The 20,227-nt window shown below is 40.7% G+C and overlaps 1 protein-coding gene across 13 annotated transcripts in view; it reads right to left on the bottom strand.

Annotated features, from left to right (window-relative positions):
- Positions 1 to 1,768: 1,768 nt before the first annotated feature.
- The window catches only part of NFIA (nuclear factor I A), a 244,592-nt gene continuing 226,133 nt past the window's right edge, over positions 1,769 to 20,227 (bottom strand). For all 13 annotated transcript variants that reach the window (XM_083157639.1, XM_083157638.1, XM_083157644.1 and 10 more), the window contains one exon: positions 1,769 to 10,233. In XM_083157639.1, the coding sequence (XP_083013765.1) occupies positions 10,216 to 10,233 (18 nt within the window). In that variant the 3' untranslated portion in view covers positions 1,769 to 10,215. The remainder of the gene's footprint in view (positions 10,234 to 20,227) is intronic.

Below are 20,227 nucleotides of genomic sequence, written 5' to 3'. Positions count from 1 at the left end.
GTGATGCGCGGGAGCGCGCATCACATAGTACAAAACGGAGCCGGTGAAAATGGAGCGTCTATGGGCTCCTTAAGATTTATCTTCTGATCTGGTTGGTTGGAACAAAAACATGGTTATGGATGAGTGACAGTTTGTCAGTTTTCCAGCATTTCCAAGCAAATTGTCAACGGTCATTTGCTCTCATCCATAACAAGGTTTTTGTTCCAACCAGACAGATCTGAAGATAAATCTGCGTGTGTATGGCCACCTTAAGACTTGTATGGCCACCTTCAGTACATGAGCACTAGAAGGGAACAGCACTAGAATAGGGGGCAGCTGTTATAATTTCATTCATTGTGCAGTATGTCAACTTTTATATATTTCTCCATACTATCCCATGATGCCCCCATTCTGGCCACTTCTTGGTGTTCTGAAGGGGTTTATCACACTTACTGTTCATCCTGGCTCCTGTAACCTAGGTTACGATGCCTGCTTCATCTGGTATTTTTATTGGCAGGATGAGCAACACCTAGATAGATTTCTGCAGTGGGTGTCCTGTTAATCACTTTTAATTTTTTCCATGACTGTATAATTTACATGTATTGTTGATCTTCCACATTGTAGCATATGAAGAGCACTCAAGATGGCTGTCTTGCCTGGTATGATGATCGATGCTATTACATATCGCCTTTTCTGCAAAGTGTAACATATGTAGTGCACACGAGATGGCTGCCTTGTCAGACTCTGAAAGGATCATGTATCTTAATTAAGTATCCTGCAGCAGTCGGTCTCTTCCAGCTGTTTTGTACAGTGCAACTTATATAGAGTGCACAAGATGGCTGCCTCACTTGTTAACCTCGTAGGTAGGATGAATAATCCTTGGGACGGATACCCTAAAATGTCTGCCTCGTCTCGGTAATATTTTAAATGTTTCTGTGCATTCTGCAAATCCTAAACCTCTGTATTATATTCACGATTTTTGTAAGGTGCCTTGATCTTTTTTTTCCCTGAAAATGAATTATGTAAATTTGCTTCTAGGCACATTTTTTTCTAATTTCCCATCCCCGCAACAACAACAAAAAAATGTCAGTATTTGTAATATACAGTATATTTACCAATTCCATTGTATTCAAGCACCAGGAGCCTATGTGAAATTTGACCTCCACACCAGAGGTACTGTAACAATACAGACTCCTTTGTCTGTACAGCTATTATTAAGAATATATCATTAACAAATGTAAGTACTGGTTCCTCTCTGCTTACCTGAAATCTGAGGCTATCACTGATTGTCAGGATATATGTTTATATATAGACACCCTCCCAATGGCACATACAGTATATCGCATTTACTCAAATATTCCTTGTTGACTGTTGTTATATTAGTTCACTTCACAAAATGGCTTCCCAGACTGCATGTGGACATACCTTTCATCTATTCTCATCTCGACGGGACTTGACAGGATGTGGGAGATGTCCTTTGTGCAAGTCGCGGCAACAATGTAAAGTGGGTGTTGCTTGACATGCCAGGTAATGCCCATTAATGATCTAGCAATGGTCATGTGACACAACCACACCCCTTGTTTTTTTTTTTTTTTTTATAAAAGGACACGTCCATCTCTCCCATTTCACAAATGTGAAAGTATGGTGGGATGTATGGTGCCTGTGTAGGGTCTAAAATAAAACGCATGAAACAAGAACCACTTGAGCCCTGTCACGGTAACGGCATTGGGTAAAGGTCATTTGCTCCACTCAATAAAAAATTACTTTAAAAAAGAAACACCAGAACGACTTGTTAGCATTAGCAATTTTTTTATTTTCCTTTTCTGTTGCATAGGAAATGCAGTAATTCGCTTCCAGTAATTGTATTGTAACGTGAGAGTTGGTTGCACTAATGGCTGAGTACAAGTTAACTAATCCACACACCAGCTCAAAAAAAAAAAAAAAAAAATAATAATAATAAACCTGCAGAGATTTAGTTGGGTAACAATTGATGCCCAAAGTGATTCTTAACCAATTAGTTTTTTCTTTTCTTCACAGAACACAGTAAAAAAGAAACTTATAACAAGCATTGAGTCAATACAAGATAGGAGAGGCATAGAGCCTGATTCATCAAAACAGTGACTGCCTTAACACAGGCACAGAATAATTAACAGAAGGTCATAAAAACACCTATTATGGGATGATGAATTAAACACAACGTTAAGGGTCTAACGTGGTCAACAACCAGCTTGGCTGCAGTGCTTTATCCAATGAAGAGCTAAGGATCTCAAAATGAAAAAACAAAACAAAACCAGAATGGGATAAAACAAAGGATAGAGGATTCCCACGGCTGACAAATCGCTCCTACTTATTAAACCAAACAAAGATTCTGTTCCTATTGCAAACCTCTAAGTGTAAGAAGCCCCTCCTTCCAGTCTTCACCCATTCCCCGCACCCTTAAATTATGCTCACAATGTACGGTGTGGTTGACTTTGTAGAGCGGAGGACAAGTGCCTTATCTGAATGTAGATATATTTTTAGAGTGCGGAAATATTTGTTACAAATGTTGCAAAGTTGGTATAAATAGTAACTAATATATGTTGTGACTGTATCGAGTCATGAAGTCAAAGTCTTCATTTCGCCAATGTATGACATTTTCTATATAAATATGTGGACTGCATTTAAGTGCTGCTATTCGGGGCTGAATTGATGGGGTGGGCAATATTAAATATGAAGTACAATAAAACAATTATTAAATAAGCTGTGGACACTAATTATTCTTGATAAAACAATGTTAAAAGTCCAAAAATAAAGGGCAATTGATTAAACCTGTAATATTTTTTCAAAAAGGACTATAATGCTTCATTGATTCCAGTGGCCTAGCAGGAAGACAAGCGGTAACTCAAGCAAGAAGCAAAAAGTGCACAAGGACAGGGAAGTTGAGAAAACTTTGCGAGCAAGTGAGAAAATATAAAAGCGGTGAATAAATTGCAGAACCAAGGTGCTGTACATTAAACTGATATACAATGTTGTTCACATTAAAGTAATCATTATGAGCAAATGAAACGTAAGAACACACTCCTTAAACACGGTTGTCTGAAAATTCCAGATTGACTGCTACATATAACATAACAATATACAGTATTTTAGCAGTTGGGTAAAACACAATTACACGTGAAATTGCATTATGTAATGATACATATGTTTATATATTTCATGAATCAGGCCCAAGATTGTACAGAGTATAATAATTTGAATAAAAGAAAAAAATAACAACAAAAACATGTACATATGGTTTATATATAACTTGTGTCTGAAATCATCTGTATTTTTTATTTTTATATTATCTCCCGTTTGTTTCAACCAGGATAACTCTGGGGGCGTTGTACCCACTTTGCAAACTTTTTGTATTTCGAAATTTGCAAAATGATGTAATAATGAACCAAACAGAGAAACCAATCTCTTATAAGATGTAAGCAAAAAAAAATAAAAAATTGTAAAAACTAGAAGTAATACTGAATTTAAGTCAATGTATACCTCATAAAACCCAAATACTGAGAAACACACAGGAAAAAAAAAATTCAAGACAAGAAAGTTGCATTATCGGTGACATACAATAAAAAACTTATCGTGCAAGAAAGAAAACCGGCTAACATAAGTATTAATCATAGAAATGACGAAGCGGTATGGAGTTGCATGCATAATTATTGTATAGTTATTTTACATCAGAAGATCCTGATAGACTGCAAAGGCTCACGGTGTAGAAAGTACGTCGTATTTCAGAAGAGCATATAATACAGGTATCACAGGCACTACATTTCATAGTTATTTTGCTGGTTTTTAAATAGATCATTCTGTCCTAAAGCTGGCATTTTCATTAGAATGACTGGAAAAGGCAAGGACTGAAAGGTAAAGTCAACGGAAAATATAATGTTCATTCTAGAAACCTACATCTTCCAAAATCCGTGCAGTTCCCCCTACCTGCCTGTGGTGTCGCTCTCTGCTGTGATACTCCTAGCACAGGTCTAATCTGCATATCAGTGCTGAAATAAAGACCACACTATGCTAGAAGCACCACAGAAGATAGCTTCACCCAAGGCAGGGAAGAATAACTGTTTCGGAAGATGCTGGGTTCTAGAATGAACACTAAAATAGATACCGAAAGTTGGGTTAGTGCATAGTTTCCATGCAGATAAAGACTGCTATACATTTACATTGATGAAGAGGAGAGTTGGATCTGCCATACTGGTTACTCTAGTAGCCAGGACGCCTTAGCACCATGTCAATTTGCATACAATTCAATTGAAAAATGAGAAAATGCTGCAACGCCCAGTGGTACAGAATGGTCTCTGCGTTATCTGCAAGATGTCAGAACAATTTTATTCTGACGGCTGAGCGTAACTGCGCGCTGGCGTAACAAGAACATGGTAGCTGGAAGAAGGTGGTAAGATTGAATGTCACGGTTTTCCAGTCACATGCCACAGAGCCTCTCCTGGCCAACATCATCCTGACAAGTTTTTTCTTTTTCCCAAAAAATTTGTTCTGTGGAGGCCTTCTATTCCACCCTCCCTTCCCTAATGCGTTCACTTCTTTGCCAGAGACACAATGCAAAGTACAATATTGATCGACGTCTTTAAAAAAAATATATATGTATTTATATATCTATATATGTATGTATGTATGTATGTAAATCACCACAAGGAAAACCTGTTTTAGTCAAAGCATTCGTGTTGCTCTTTTTTTCAAACAGGAAAAAAAGAAAATAATAGAATAACACTGTTACTATAAGCTGCAAACAAAGATTAAAGAACAGCCAGCCTTGGGATCTGCATATTGCTGCGATATGACTGGATACGGTGAATGGAGAAAGTTCTATGGTGTGTGTGTGTCCGGATACGGAGCAGCGTAGTAATGAGGAGAATTGGAAATAACCACTCAATTAGGCTAGAGTGTGCAGCAATGCCAGAGATATTTACTAAAAAGTGATATAACAAAGAATTTTATTATTTTCTTGCTCTGAAAAAAAAAAAAAATCTTATTTAAAGAACAGGATTTAGTTTAAAAGAAACAAAAACAATGAGATTTCTCACTGCAAATTAGTGTTTGATAATCTCTTTCAATGAACGATTAAAATGTGCATTATAGCAAAGTGCATTTAGGAATACAGGAGTCCATGCAAAAAAAAATAAAATAAAGAATTTAGTAACGGCAGTGCCGTAGGTAGATCTTACTGTGCCCACTTATATTGTAGTGTTCTATTTATCGTAGTTTGTGACTCAAGGAGAGAAAGAAAAAGGTTCATCTCAAATATAAACATTAAACTAAATACAGGATTGTTCTATACCCTATGCTCTGATTTTGCACCATTTTATATTATTGTTATGCTTATTTTAAATGTACTTGGAGTACGCAGCATGTTCGTCATGTTCGTAGCAGGAGATTTTTTTCCCCCATATTTGAATATTTTTATACAGAATATTTGAATAGATTTTAATTTGATTTTGGGATTTTGCTTCCCCAAAATAATATTTACTTATTTAAATTTTAAGTTCAGTTTCATCTAAGTTCAGTTTCATTTTAATCATGGACAAAAAAATTTTTTTATAATTTACTTTAAGAATTGTATTCAGGTGCAGTTTATTAACATAAATGTTGGAGCTCTTTTATCAGAATTAAGGGTGATTTTTTTTTGTTTCTGGTAACTACTAAAGTACTCGAGAGCATGTCAATGGCTGGAGGGGATGGTTATTATTAAAATAACCTGTAGTTTGAAATTGAGAAATTACTTTAACATTGCAATGTTTTAATTAAATGAATTGAAATGAATAGAATTATTTGATACAGCTCATATTTAATATATCTGTACAGGAAGTTTAGCCTGCTTTTATAGGGTAAAAGTGGAGGTATCACATTTAATGCAATTGTAAAAATGCAATTTTCTCATAAATTAAATAAAAAATGTAAATTGTATTTAATTATATACACTTTTTCTAGCTTTCCAAATGTGATGCGATTTGTGTTTATCGTTATGCTGCACACCCAGCTTTACTCTATATTATTCAAATGCTACAATGCTAAAAATATTAATATTTCCAAAACTAAACAGAAATGACCTATGGATTTTCCTGCTGTTTTTCCAATGTGGTGGCAGAATGAACACAAGTAACTTCATGGATTTAATACTTGACACAAGTTTGTTGTTTTACATCCTTGACCATCTACGTAATGTTTTAAAGCATTTAAAACATTTTTAATCTGATAAACTCTTCAGAAATCCTAATTTTGGAGTCAGACTATCATTGAAAGAAAAAAAAACACTTAAAAAATAAAATAAAAATACATCATACCTGTAATGTCCATTTAAAATGGTAATTTAGTGGCCCATACTTCTCAAGTATAGGAAAAATGCTATACCAAAGAAGAGGAGGAAAACAAACTGTATTTAAATACATACAAACAGGAAACTGGAAAGTTTTAACTTAAATCCAGTTTCCGGTAGAGAAAGGAAAATACATTTTCCAAAACCCTAGAAAAAAATTTCAAAAAAACTAAAAAAAAAAAAAAAAAAAAAAGTCTAAGAACGCTTCCGTTATAAGAAACAATCAGAAAATCTGCAAGGCTATATTGACAGAAAATTGTCCTCATTTAAACAATGTTACAAAAAGTCCTGCATTATAAAATAGGGTAGAAATAAATCATTGTACTCATTAAAACTATACAACATACAAATGGCATATCTGAGTGGGCAGTTTTTTTCTCTCTCTCTTCGCAGCCAGGTCTACAACACATTTACTAAGAAACAAACCAAAAAAATTCTAAAAAATAAAAAAAAATTAACAAAAAAAAACATAATCTACTACAACTGCCCAGAGCTATTGCTTAGTTTGCATGTCTTATAAAAGGGTGCATTTGTATAGTATGTACAACCAATTTACTGGTAATGCCTTGACTTATAGCAAGGCTCTGACAATATATGTCTAGGCTTTCATTTCCCTTCACTGTGAAGCACTAGAAGCTGCTCCTTTAGTGCACATATGTCGTAAGGTAATGCCCAGCTAAGTGCTATAGGGAAGGCAAAGGATGCTGGCTACAGAAAAATGGACACAAATCACTAACACTCACTCAACACAACTACTCAACCACGTATCAGACACATATGAAAAAAATTCCCAAAAACATTTCATCCTTTTTTTTCTTCCTTAAACAGAGAGAACCGGTAAACAATTCTTCGGAAGTTGGAAGTTTAAAAACGTGCATATAAAAATGGGCAATAGGACCTTTTTTCTATTGAACATGATTTGATTGCTGTCTGCTAATAAAATTAGGGTTGTGGGAGTTTTAAGGAAAGGAAGTCAGGTTTTCTTTAAGGCTTGCTTGTGATAGGAACAGTTGTAACACACATACACACGCACGCACGCACACACACGAAAACAAAATTTGCTCAAAGCAGGGTATAGCTTAGTGCTTCACAGTCTGACTGCTTCTCTAAGATCTCCCTCCTGCATGTGCATCTGTAGTCACAAGGGTACAATGACTAAAACACCTAACACACTGCGTCAATTACAGCACCAACTTTGGTCAAATAAAAAAAAACAAAAAAAAATAAAATAAATCTATTACATTTGCTAAGCTTTGACTACTATGATATAAGCAGGTATTGCATATTTTTTCATTGATCAGGGAAAATAATAATAATAGAAGGAAGACTCTAAATAAATTGTCACAATGCAGCAAATATTCCCAAAAAATACTGATCTCCTACGCAAAATAGCACAGACACGAAAAGACTAAAGCACACTAATCCTACTGGTGGGGAATAACTAAACTACCTACCTACACGGTGAAGCCTGCAATGTCCGACGTAAAAGTCACATTTACAAGAAAAAAAAAGTGTCTCTAAAACACGTGACTCGGGAATCATCTTCCCGCTATCTATGTAGGAACATGTGCAACAATTCCACAAATAATCGCTATCCAGGGCAAGGCACATTGATATGGAATTCATTTCATTTCCGTGCAAAATAACCCATTGGTTGCTAGAGAGGCCTGCAATATACTGCGACCACATTCCAAGCCCTCCCATGCGTTCAAAAAAATAAAATAAAAAGTTCAGGTGGGGGGATTAATACAAAAAAAAACAACAACCCAGGAGCAAAGTGTCTTCCCAAGAATTTAATGGACTTGTATAGGACAGTAGCAAAAGCCCTCCAAATTGGACTGAACAGGCAAGGTTTAACTCCTTCGTTGCTAAAAAACCAAACGGCCAAGCTGGCTCCATTTTCGGCTGTATGGGGGAGAGGGTAAAAAGGCAGGTGCCTGGAATAGGAATTAAAATGTCTTAATGCACTCTACTTTATCCTACTTTAAGTATATAAAAATGGTTACTAACACTAAACATGCACAGAAGTTTTTTTTTTCCGATTGACAAATTTGTCAAAACAGAAAGTATATAATATATGTATAGTATAGGACTTCGCTTAAATTTGCATGGGAAGCAAAATGGATGCTCCACTGTCTGGTACAAAATAAGTCACATGAATTCTGTTTTTGACTTTTTTTTTCTTTTTAGTTATTTTTTTTAAGTACTTGTGATACATAAAGTCAATATCCCAATTTTTTGTACAGCAAGTGCTGCAACTACCACCCCCCCACCCCCCATCAATTGATGTTTAAAGTCCAGAGGATATAAGTGATGAAAAAAAAAATGGATAAAATCTGGACATTAATAAAGATCCTGAGGTGTTTGACTATACCCTATATTGGGAAATGTAGCGTTTGACTGAATTGGCATACCCACTAATAATGACTTTAGCTTATAAAATTAACAGGTATTATGATTTGTTTTGTTTTTTTTGTTGTTTTTTTTTATAGTTATGTGCTTTGATAACAGAAAATGATTACTTAGCATTTAATGTAGTTAACGTATTGTGGTAAAAGCACCATTATGTTTTATAATATATATATATATTTTTTTTTTTACATTTTCTTAATTTTTAAGGGATACAAGTTTAACAATAAAAAACATAAAAAGCAAAAATAGCTCCCCTTTCTTTTGCAAGGCTGTTTTTTTTAACCCCTATAATTTAGAGTCCTGGGGTGGTAGGACTTAAAAAACAAAAATAGAATTTTCAACAATCTCTATCTTACAAAGATATTTACCTATCCAATGAAATTGCACTTTACTCAATCCAAATACGATTGTTTTGATTGGTTCCTGTCAGTTTCTGTCAAAACAGACCATCTTCCCCGTTTCTGCGTTTCTGTGTAATTGTTGAAAATTTGTCTCAGAAAAAGCTTATTTGTAAGTGCAGCATTTTTTTTTCCTTTATGTTAATATTAAAAGTTCTGGACTTTTTTTTTTCCTTTGCCATTGTTCTGCAACTCGAATGTAAATAAATGTTAACAGCTTCCTCATGGATCTCGGATGTGGCTACTCCTTGTCAGAAAGAAGGGCGGACGTTTTGTGATATGTTACCGATAACATTTTGTCGCAGTTGTGTCCTGTAATATAACGTCATCACTTCCGCAGGGGGGTCAACAAATAAAAAAATAAAAATAATAAAAAAAAGTGCAGTTTGTCTAAATTGATCTTGCACGTTTTGCATGTGTTTTAACAAATCCTTTCTTTCAGGTGAAGTAGCACTCAAAACATAGGCAATTTTTTTTTTTTAAATCACACAATTTTAGGCGACTTCCGCAGTCTCTGAAAAACAATTGTAGTGTGGTCATAGCAGGAGTTCCTATCCACTTATAGTTTTTACATGTATATTTAAGAGTGCATTCAGTCTTTATTGAATGGGCCTGCTCCGTCACAACTCCAGAAGCAGTATCGCAACCGCGGATGTACAGGAGTGGCTTAGCAGAAAACGCCGGGCTTCACGATGAAAGTGTTTTACAGCAAGTCATTAAAAAACATCAGACTAAGGCTACCCAGAACCACCTAATGTTTACACTACCAATGAAACACTTCTAATGCTGTGAAGCCCAACTTTTCCCATCAAAACTTTCTCCAGACCCCACGGTGAGAGAAATCCAAAAAAAAAAAAAAAAAATTATAAAAAGAAATAAGGCTGATTATTAATGGTCATTGCCATGCGGCCACATAAGATTTTTTCTTTCGCTGTTATGCTGTTGACATGAGTCTTCCCCTTCCGCCGGGACGAAGAGACTGTGCCGTGTTGTCACCAATTTGCTCCATGTTACAGAGATGGGAAGCGGCAGGTGGTCTGTCAGGTGGGGGATGGAAACTTGTGAGCTTTATCCCAGGTACCAGGACTGAAAAGACAGAAAAAAATATATTTTTTTATTTTATTGAGTTATCTTCATATCAGTTTGAAAGAAAATGTTCCTTAAATAACACATAAAAAACAAAAAAAAAATCTGGAAACGCATTGAGTAGATAAACCGTACAATATTACCCACAACTTCTTCCAGCTCTCAGCCATAAGTCAAACTATACTCAGAGGTACTGTGTGTGTGTGGGTTTGGGTGGGTGATATTATGGAGCAAACACGCAGTTCACTCCTCATTCTTCCTGGATTTACCCATGGTTGAGGGCTACATGGCGCATGCTGCCTCACTTCACAGGAAATACTATATTTATTTTTGGGAGGTGTGTTCAGACCTCCTCGGATTGCGCCATGTCCCCCCCCCCCCCCCACCCCAGTTACAGCGTATATGGCCCTGACTATATGCTGTAATGGTGGTTCCAATTTCACTAATCCCTAATATAGAGTGAAGTCTTTAGAAGAGGGGCGCTAAAAATTATGTTGGAGAACTGAATCTAATTCATTGTTGCTCTTGGGGACACTATGCACACTAGAACAGGACCAAGACCAACATATAGTATGGTCCTGTGTACATAAAACATCATGTGCAGCATATCAAATATCACAATGTCCCATCTCATGTGCAGCACATTGTACTCTCCCATCTAAGTTTCAGCACATTGTACTGTCCCATCTCAGGTGCAGCACATTGTACTGTCCCATCTCAGGTGCAACACATTTTACTGTCCCATCTCATGTGTAGCTCACTGTACTGTCCCATCTAAGGTGCAACAGGTTGTACTGTCCCAACTCAGGTACAGCACATTGTACTGTCCCATCTCAGGTGCAACACGTACTGTCCCATCTCAGGTGCAGTACATTGTACTGTCCCATCTCAGGTGCAACACATACTGTCCCATCTCAGGTGTAGTACATTGTACTCTCCCATCTCAGGTGCAGCACATTGTACTGTCCCATCTCAGGTGCAGCACATTGTACTCTCCCATCTCAGGTGCAGCACATTGTACTGTCCCATCTCAGGTGCAGCACATTGTACTGTCCCATCTCAGGTGCAGCACATTGTACTGTCCCATCTCAGGTGCAGCACATTGTACTGTCCCATCTCAGGTGCAGCACATTGTACTGTCCCATCTCAGGTGCAGCACATTGTACTGTCCCATCTCAGGTGCAGCACATTGTACTGTCCCATCTCAGGTGCAGCACATTGTACTGTCCCATCTCAGGTGCAGCACATTGTACTGTCCCATCTCAGGTGCAGCACATTGTACTGTCCCATCTCAGGTGCAGCACATTGTACTCTCCCATCTCAGGTGCAGCACATTGTACTGTCCCATCTCAGGTGCAGCACATTGTACTGTCCCATCTCAGGTGCAGCACATTGTACTGTCCCATCTCAGGTGCAACACGTTGTACTGTCCCATCTCATGTGTAGCTCACTGTACTGTCCCATCTAAGGTGCAACAGGTTGTACTGTCCCAACTCAGGTGCAGCACATTGTACTGTCCCATCTCAGATGCAACACGTACTGTCCCATCTCAGGTGCAGCACATTGTACTGTCCCATCTCAGGTGCAACACATACTGTCCCATCTCAGGTGTAGTACATTGTACTGTCCCATCTCAGGTGCAGCACATTGTATTGCCCATCTCAGGTGCAACACGTTGTACTGTCCCAACTCAGGTGCAACACGTACTGTCCCATCTCATGTGCAGCACATTGTACTGCCCCAACTCAGGTGCAACATATACTGTCCCATCTCATGTGCAGCACATTATACTCTCTTATCTCAGGTGCAACACGTACTGTACCATCTCATGTGCAGCACATTGTATTCTCCCATCTCAGGTGCAGCACATTGTATTGCCCATCTCAGGTGCAACACGTTGTACTGTCCCAACTCAGGTGCAACACGTTGTACTGTCCCATCTCAGATGCAACACGTACTGTCCCATCTCAGGTGCAGCACATTGTACGGTCCCATCTCAGGTGCAACACATACTGTCCCATCTCAGGTGTAGCACATTGTACTGTCCCATCTCAGGTGCAGCACATTGTATTGCCCATCTCAGGTGCAACACGTTGTACTGTCCCAACTCAGGTGCAACACATACTGTCCCATCTCATGTGCAGCACATTGTACTGCCCCAACTCAGGTGCAACATGTACTGTCCCATCTCATGTGCAGCACATTGTACTCTCTTATCTCAGGTGCAACACATACTGTCCCATCTCATGTGCAGCACATTTTACTGTCCCATCTCAGGTGCAACACGTTTTACTGTCCCATCTCATGTGCAGCTCATTGTACTGTCCCATCTAAGGTGCAGCACATTGTACTGTCCCATCTAAGGTGCAGCACATTGTACTGTCCCATCTCAGGTGCAACACGTTGTACTGCCCATATCAGGTGCAGCACATTGTACTGCCCATCTCAGGTGCAACACATTGTACTGCCCATCTCAGGTGTAGCACATTTTACTGTCCCATCTCATACTGTCGCATCTCAGATGCAGCACTTCATACATCGTGCCACCCCCTCTCAGATGTAGCACATCATACGTTCCCACCTCAGATGCAGCACATCGTGCATTGTACTGTTCCATCTCACATGCAGCACAACATACATTGCGCCGCCCCATTTCAGATGTAGCACATAGTACTGTATTGCAGTACATATTGCATAGTCCTATCTCAGGTGCAGAACATCATACTGTCCCATCTCAGGTGCAGCACATTGTACATTTTACGGTGCCATCTCACAGGCAGCACATCATAAATTGCGCTGCCCCCTCTGAGAGGTAGCGCATAGTAGTGTCTTGCAGTACATATTTCATAGTCCCACCTCAGGTGCAGCACATCATACTGTCCCATCTCAGGTGCAGCCCATCGTACAGTCCTGTCTCTCATGCAGCAGAGATGGGAGAATGCAGTGGACGATTGTTTGTACTTGTATATATGATCTACAGATTGTAAAGTGTGTGATGCAATGGTCCGGCCCCTGTCTTTTACCATGCATGTATGGCCCACTACAGGTCATTGCTAGGCCTGTACACAGCTGGACAAAGTGTGACAGCACTGATGTACTGTATATAAGTAGATTATGTCTAGAGTGAAGTACCAGAGCTGAATCTGTTCATTGCACATACCAGAAACAGTAATATTTCTGCCAGCCCTGTTTACCTTCGGCTAACCTGCGTTAACAATGGAGCTATTTGTTAAGGGGGTGACTTTGGGACACGGGGAATGCAGGGTTTCCAGATTCCAATAGCAAATTGTGCCATATATTAATCTTTTCCATCTCCATATTTGCTTCCCAGCAGCTGCGGATGGGAATGCAGGCAATCAGGATGTCCCTAGGTGATGCAGGTGATACAAAAGCAGCTATTCCAACTATCCAGTGTTTGTGGATGATCTCCTGGACCAAGCTCATGTAGAACTGTGTCTGAGGTTTGTGGTTTGCCCATTTATGCATTTACCTTAAAGCAACAATCTCTATTGCTATTTAAAGAAAAGAAAACTAAGCATTAATTAAACAAGCATTTTAATGACCTGCAAGTTATTATCCCTATTTCCATATATGTTTTCAAGGAGCTAAGGGGCAGATTTATTAAGCTTGGAGAAGAGATAAACTGGAGATAAACTGGAGAAAAGGTAAAAGGAGATAAAGCACCAGCCAATCAGCTGTGTTTGAAAAAGACAGTTGGGAGCTGATTGGCTGGTGCTTTATCTCCTTTTACCTTTTCTCCGCTTTATCTCCAGTTTATCTCTTCTCCAAGCTTAATAAATCTGCCCCTTAATATGGCTGCCAGACAGTTTCTGGCTGTACGCATGGAAACCGCTGAGGCGGCCCTTCAAAAATGGCTGCCACCATGATGGAGATGGAGGCTATCAATCCTGCCGGACCTCCAGCGTCTAGTGCAGGCCTGGTCAACCTCTGGCTCTCCAGCTGTTGTGAAATGACACATCCCAGCATGCCTTGCCACAGTTTTAGCATTCCCTTATAGCAGAACTGTGGCAAGGTATGCTGGGATGTGTAGTTTCACAATAGCTGATAAGCCACAGGTCTAGTGCCTCTAGCATCTAGTACCGGATTCCGGGAGCGCTGGTACACTGTGGACATGTAACCTTCTGGCAAGAAGTATGAAACCCCCTGGCAACGAGCATGAAACCCCCTGGCAACGAGCAAGTAGGAAAAATATATATAAATAATTTAATATATAAAATATATATATAAAATATATATATAAAATTTAGAGTTACAGTATGCCATCATCTCCAAGTGCCATGATTCAGCACTCTGCTACTTTAGTGTGACCCGTCGGATAACCCAGGGCACTGCACGCTGGTTGTAACTGGAGTAGCCCCTTTCACACCAAGCCAGGACCCGGGTTAACCCAGCAATATCCTGGGATAGAGGCACGGTGTGAAAGCAATATAAGAGACCCCAGCGATTACATAGAATGTGGTGCGGTGGCTAAAGTCATAAACAGGATACTATTGTAATATAACAACACGAGTGAATGATACAGCGCTAATTCAATACAATGATGCTCCAATATGTGGTAACCAAGGCAACAGAGACCTTCATTTTCATTGGTCTACCCTGCACTGGACTGGTGAGATCTTTTATCTGTTGCTATGGGTTACAGCACATTTACATCACGTTGCACTGACAGCTCTGGGCACGAAGGCCGTTTCCCACAGACCATGACTTAAGGCTGCCTTCCGTGACCCAAGTTGTCCCAGCAGCTGTGCACATGGCCGCCAGCTCATGAATGAATGAATTTGCCATGTGTAAACAGCTGGTGCTGTACTATTGTACTGCACAGGAGGCTTTGCATGATTCTCCACACTCCGGACCCACGGACAGAATATCTGCAGTGTGTCTCCTGCACTCCACTTGCAAAAAATTGTAAAATATATATGTAGGAAAAATAAAATAAAAAGTTTTTTTTTCCTATTCAGTTTGTGCCTTGCAGACAAGGTTACCCCAGAGCAGCTCTGTAATCCTTCACTGAAATAGGCATTATTGATTACTCTGGTCTATTGTTCCCTTTTTCAACTCCCCCAAGTTGAAGTTCATGGTGGTGTTACATCATGTCTGGTTGCCAGAAGCAACCAGACAGACCCATACGTGACTATCATTAGCAAGAGAGTCTCAGCTCTCCTCCCATCCCACCTCCCCCTTTTGGCTCTGACGTCGCTAGGTCCTGTGCAAACACATTGTAGTATTCATTCTGCTCAATTTATGACCCAGCCAGCAAGTGGGGACCCCGCACTCCAAAAAACACTCTTGTGTATTTAATTAATCGGTCTCTCCCTGGCACTTGGGAAAGTTAGACAAAGTTCCAATTATTGGGCCCCACTCTGCACACTTTTAATGGGGGCGGGGTTGTACATTTGCATGGGAAAGTGCAAGCCCCCAGTGAAAGTTTCCCTGTATAGTTTCTCTCTCCTATTGACATCTTTTGGTGTAATACTTTATCTGCGTAAGGAAATTGATGCGAGAGTAACGCCTTTGGAGTTGGTACTCAGTAACACAAATCAACTTTCATGACATGTTTAAATTTAAATGCGAAGCGCGCACTCTAAGAGTTACTTTAAAGGTTAGTTTTTAATCAATAGAAGATGCTGAGTCGGGAGTTTTATTTTAGCTGTGCAGCAAAGCTCTCAAGTCTTTGTCTGGTGATTCCAAACTTTCTCCCCCCCTCCCTCCCCTTCCTGAAGACGGGTCTTGCAGTGCTCTGCAGAAACAGCAATGTATTCTACCCTAGCGTAGGAATACACCAGGACAGGAGTAATGGCAACGGGGGAGAGAGCTGTTGCATTAGGCAGATAGAAAGCTGCATACGGTGTTCATTGCAGGTTGCTCTGCTGGTTGTTTAACCCAGTGGTTCTCCACCTCGGTCCTCAAGGACCCCCAACAGTTCACGTTTTCCAGGTCTCCACACAGAATCGCAAGGGAAGTAATTAGCTTCACCTGTGAATCTTTTAAAATGCACCTGTGCACCTGCCGGGTGACTTGGAAAACATTGCTGTTGGGGGTGCTTGAGGTTTAACCCATGTGCGATCTACATATTGGGAGCATCTGTTGACCACTAAACATACATTCATGTGTGTAAGCAAAAGTTACTAGGCAATGTTCCGTCAGACATGTGCCGTGCAGACTGTTTGGTAATTATATATAGGACTGTTGGGAGGTGTAACCCTGGGGATAAAGTGGAGAGGAACAGGGTGGAACGTACTTCCCACGCCTCTAATGGTAAGGTGGAACTAGCTCGACATTTGCTTTAGCCATGCACAGTAATTAACTTATAGTTTGCAGAGGGGTTCCAAAAACATTACCACTGGTCCTGGCTCTGCCTAATAGGGGGAGGGGGAGGAGTTAGGTGGCAGAGGAGAATGTGTTCCACCACCTCTCCGGGACCACTATATTGGAATACGTGCATATGTACGTAAATACGTTTTCCAAGCTCATTTTTTTTTGTGCTGTGTATATCCATTGTATTTCCGAGTCTGCACTTATGCATCGCATCTAATAGGATCGCCCCCCCTAGACTACTGCCTAGGGCCCAGTGGGCATTGAGGGGCCCCAGATTACTCAAACCGAGACTGTAAGCGGTCTTAAACCTGTGCTTTGCCTAGGCCTCTGTGGCAGCTCAATCTGGTTCTGGAAGCTGAGACTGGCATGGGAAATTGTGGCTTTAGTATATTTGTGCTAAGGTCCCCATACACTAGTGCGATTTTGGCCGAGTTCATCCGTTTCCGATGGATCAGGACGAGAAATTGTGTGAAATCGGTCAAACTAGCATGTGTTTAACATCCCATCCGATTGCGACGCGTGGCTCCGTGTGCATCAGATCGGATCATTGACCCTCCTGCTCATAGGATATATCGGATGTGCAGTCATCAGTCCATATCGCGTAGGCCTTTAGCACCTACGATGTATCGCATCAATTTTTACTTGAACTCCCGTGGCAGCTCCCTGTGAGAAATCAGATGTAAGGACTCCTGCGGAGTGTCGGGGAAATTTAACGGAAATCAGGTCCGACTTGTACCTTTGGCAAGTCGTACTAGTGTATGAGGGCCTTTAGGCGCTGCGGAACCCTTGTGGTAGAGGTTATGTCCCGACCGCATTTCCAAAAGTAGCCAATAATAAATAACTGATCTCTGTAGGATTATTATGCGGCCCTGAACAGGTTTTGTGGCCCTACAATGTGACCTGTAACACCACGTCACGGCGATACTACAGACCACTGTGAGGTTGAGCATCAAAAAATGGCTCCAAAAAATTCCCCGCCCCCAGGCCCTGTAAGTTATTGGAAGACCTGCATACACCTTGCGTTAACTGCATCACATTAACCAAGGAAGTTTTCACAGCTTGTCTCTGCCGTCTTAAAATATGTTCCCGTGTCCTCCTTCTCCTCCTCAAGGTGAGACATCAGAAAGAATTCTGCAGCCCAGGACAAGATCTCCGCTTCCCTTTCTCCAGTCAAATGAAGAAGTAATCTCATCAGATGGAAAACTGCTGACTAAGGATTTAATAAAACGCTTGCAGATGTGTGTCATCTCTAAGGTATTCAACTCATGTAATGCAAAACAGCCCCATGTAGATTGCACTTATAAAATCCTATTTAACCATTGCAAAGTGAACTGGGTTTTACTGTCCTCCGAGGAGCATTTTTACACAATTTTTTTCGCCCCCTCTTCCCTTAATTTACTGCACTGTGAAAGGCGCAGCACTAATCTGCTTGCGTCGGAGGACAGTAGTAAGATTTTACGAACCATAAACAACGTGATCTCGGCTGCATCCTAAACAGGAAGTTGCGCTTGCCGAGGTGGCTGCAGGGCCGTGACCGCCCCTGGGTTTGATGGACGAATGCATAGACGCTTTTGACAATTTCATCATTCACGTTGGAACTGCAGACGCAGCGTTTAGCAAATTTTTATTACAACTTTAACATTTACGTATTCCGGTGCGGCGCTTCTATTGTACACAGCCGAATGCTCACAAACTTCCACCCTGGGGTGGACATTACCACCTGGGGACAATGACTCCGGCACAGTCAAGGTCAGATGTAATCATCCAAGAAATTTAGCACAGACTTTCTCAATCCACTCATTTGAAAATCTGCAACAGGCCAGAAACAAAGGCTAGTCTCTGAAGCAAGAGAATGTCAGGGACTGTCTTACAGTGCTATCCTAATGTCCTGGCATGCTGATGCCCTAGCATGACTGGACATGGTAAATTTATGTTTTTTCGTCTGCACACGCGAATGAGCTGCACCGCGCATGGGGACCGATAGAATTTGAATAAGGTCCCGTGTGCCGAGAGCGGTCAGGCGCTGTGCCCGAAGCATGGTGAGCACAGTGAGGGGACACCGTACACTTGTACGGTGTCCATGTCGACCTATGTTTGCAGAAGCCCCACCAAAAAAATGAAAAAACACCATGTCTACTCTTTGCACTGTCGACATTTTAAATGTCGTCATTTTGACTGTGTCAGCATTTGAAATAACAGTATTTTAACCATAGGCTAATGGTTGTCGGGAATTTGACAGTCAAGAATTCATACCGAACCCAAGTGGCATTAGCATCGCTGCGGCGTCTGAACACTGAATCACCCCCTTAGTCCTTTCACAAAATCACAGACCCTATGGGGGGGATTCAACTCCCGACAAATGATCTTGACTGGCCAAAGCAGCGCAGCAGCCGATGCACTTTACGGCAGTGCGATCTCTCAGACAAGTGTAATTGAATCCCTCCTAAATGTGTACCTTATATAATACACAAGTGTGTTACTGTAATTTGTATATTGTGTTACTATATCTTAGCAGCGGAAGTAATGTGTGGGACGGAGCGTGTATATCCGGGACTGCGCTATTCCTGAGTGCGGAATATTGGCGCGCATACAGTTATCACAAGTAATAATGTGCGGGGGATTACATTGTGGCCGTGTTTGGCCCATGTTATTCAGCTAAACCAAACAAACACGCGTCAGATCCCATCCCCTGCAGGTAGTGTACGAGTGTGAGCGAACGCTCCGAGCCAGCAAACTCTGCTTTTCAAATTACAAAGTTAAACAAAAGTTGTCAGGGGCAAAGTTTAACATTGAGGAAGGAGAATGTTAATGTGGAATCCAGAACAGGGTGTGACACTTGGCCAACTCCTCTGAATTGCAGAGTTATTTGAGGACATTTAATGCTGGTAAAACCCGGAGAGTTGATGCAGGGAATCCTCCCACCCCCCTGTGATAAGTGGTCAGTATGTACTAAGGATTTTCTGTACACAGACGCAAAATGCCCTCTAGCTAGAAGCTGCGTTCTCCTCTCTTTTACTAGATTATGGGGCAAATTTTGTCAGTTTTTGGAAGTGAGAGATGTTGCCTATAGCAACCAGATTCTGTGGCTCTTCAGCGGTTATGAAACTACAAGTCCCATCATGCCTTGCCACATTTTTTGCTATTAGGGAATGCTAAAACTGTGCCATAGCATGCTGGGATGTGTAGTTCCACAACAGCTGGGGAGTCGCAGATTGGCCAGGCCTGTTCTAGAAGGTGCCAGATAAAGGGTAAATAGTATCTGCCTGGTTTATACTTTATACTTTAGTAAATTTAGCCCTTTGACTGGCAATCACTAGTATATGGCAGATGTGTCCTTTTGCGGCTAGGATTGCTGCAAATGGGTTAGGTCCGGGATGGCGGCGGTCAGACGCCAGACAGCGGCATCCCAATGTGACACCTGGGGGGTGTCTGTATAATGTGCATTTATCACCCTTTGTATGTACAGTATTCCAGGAACGTATTGGCTTTGCAGCTAATGCCTGGCACTGTGGTACTTTTGGACAAACTATTAACTATAAGACCTCTTATGACAATCCATGATTTTTTAGAACCGGACACAGTAAATAATGTCCTAGGTGCAGAACTCTACTTTTAGGTCTATCTACAATAGACGAACAGATCTAGCCTCCACATTTGG

This window comes from Crinia signifera, chromosome 8 (genome assembly GCF_055691185.1).
Source record: "Crinia signifera chromosome 8, ASM5569118v1, whole genome shotgun sequence".
Classification (NCBI taxonomy): Eukaryota; Metazoa; Chordata; class Amphibia; order Anura; family Myobatrachidae; genus Crinia; species Crinia signifera.
Note: the sequence above shows the minus strand (reverse complement) of the source record. Positions and strands in the feature narration are given on the sequence as shown.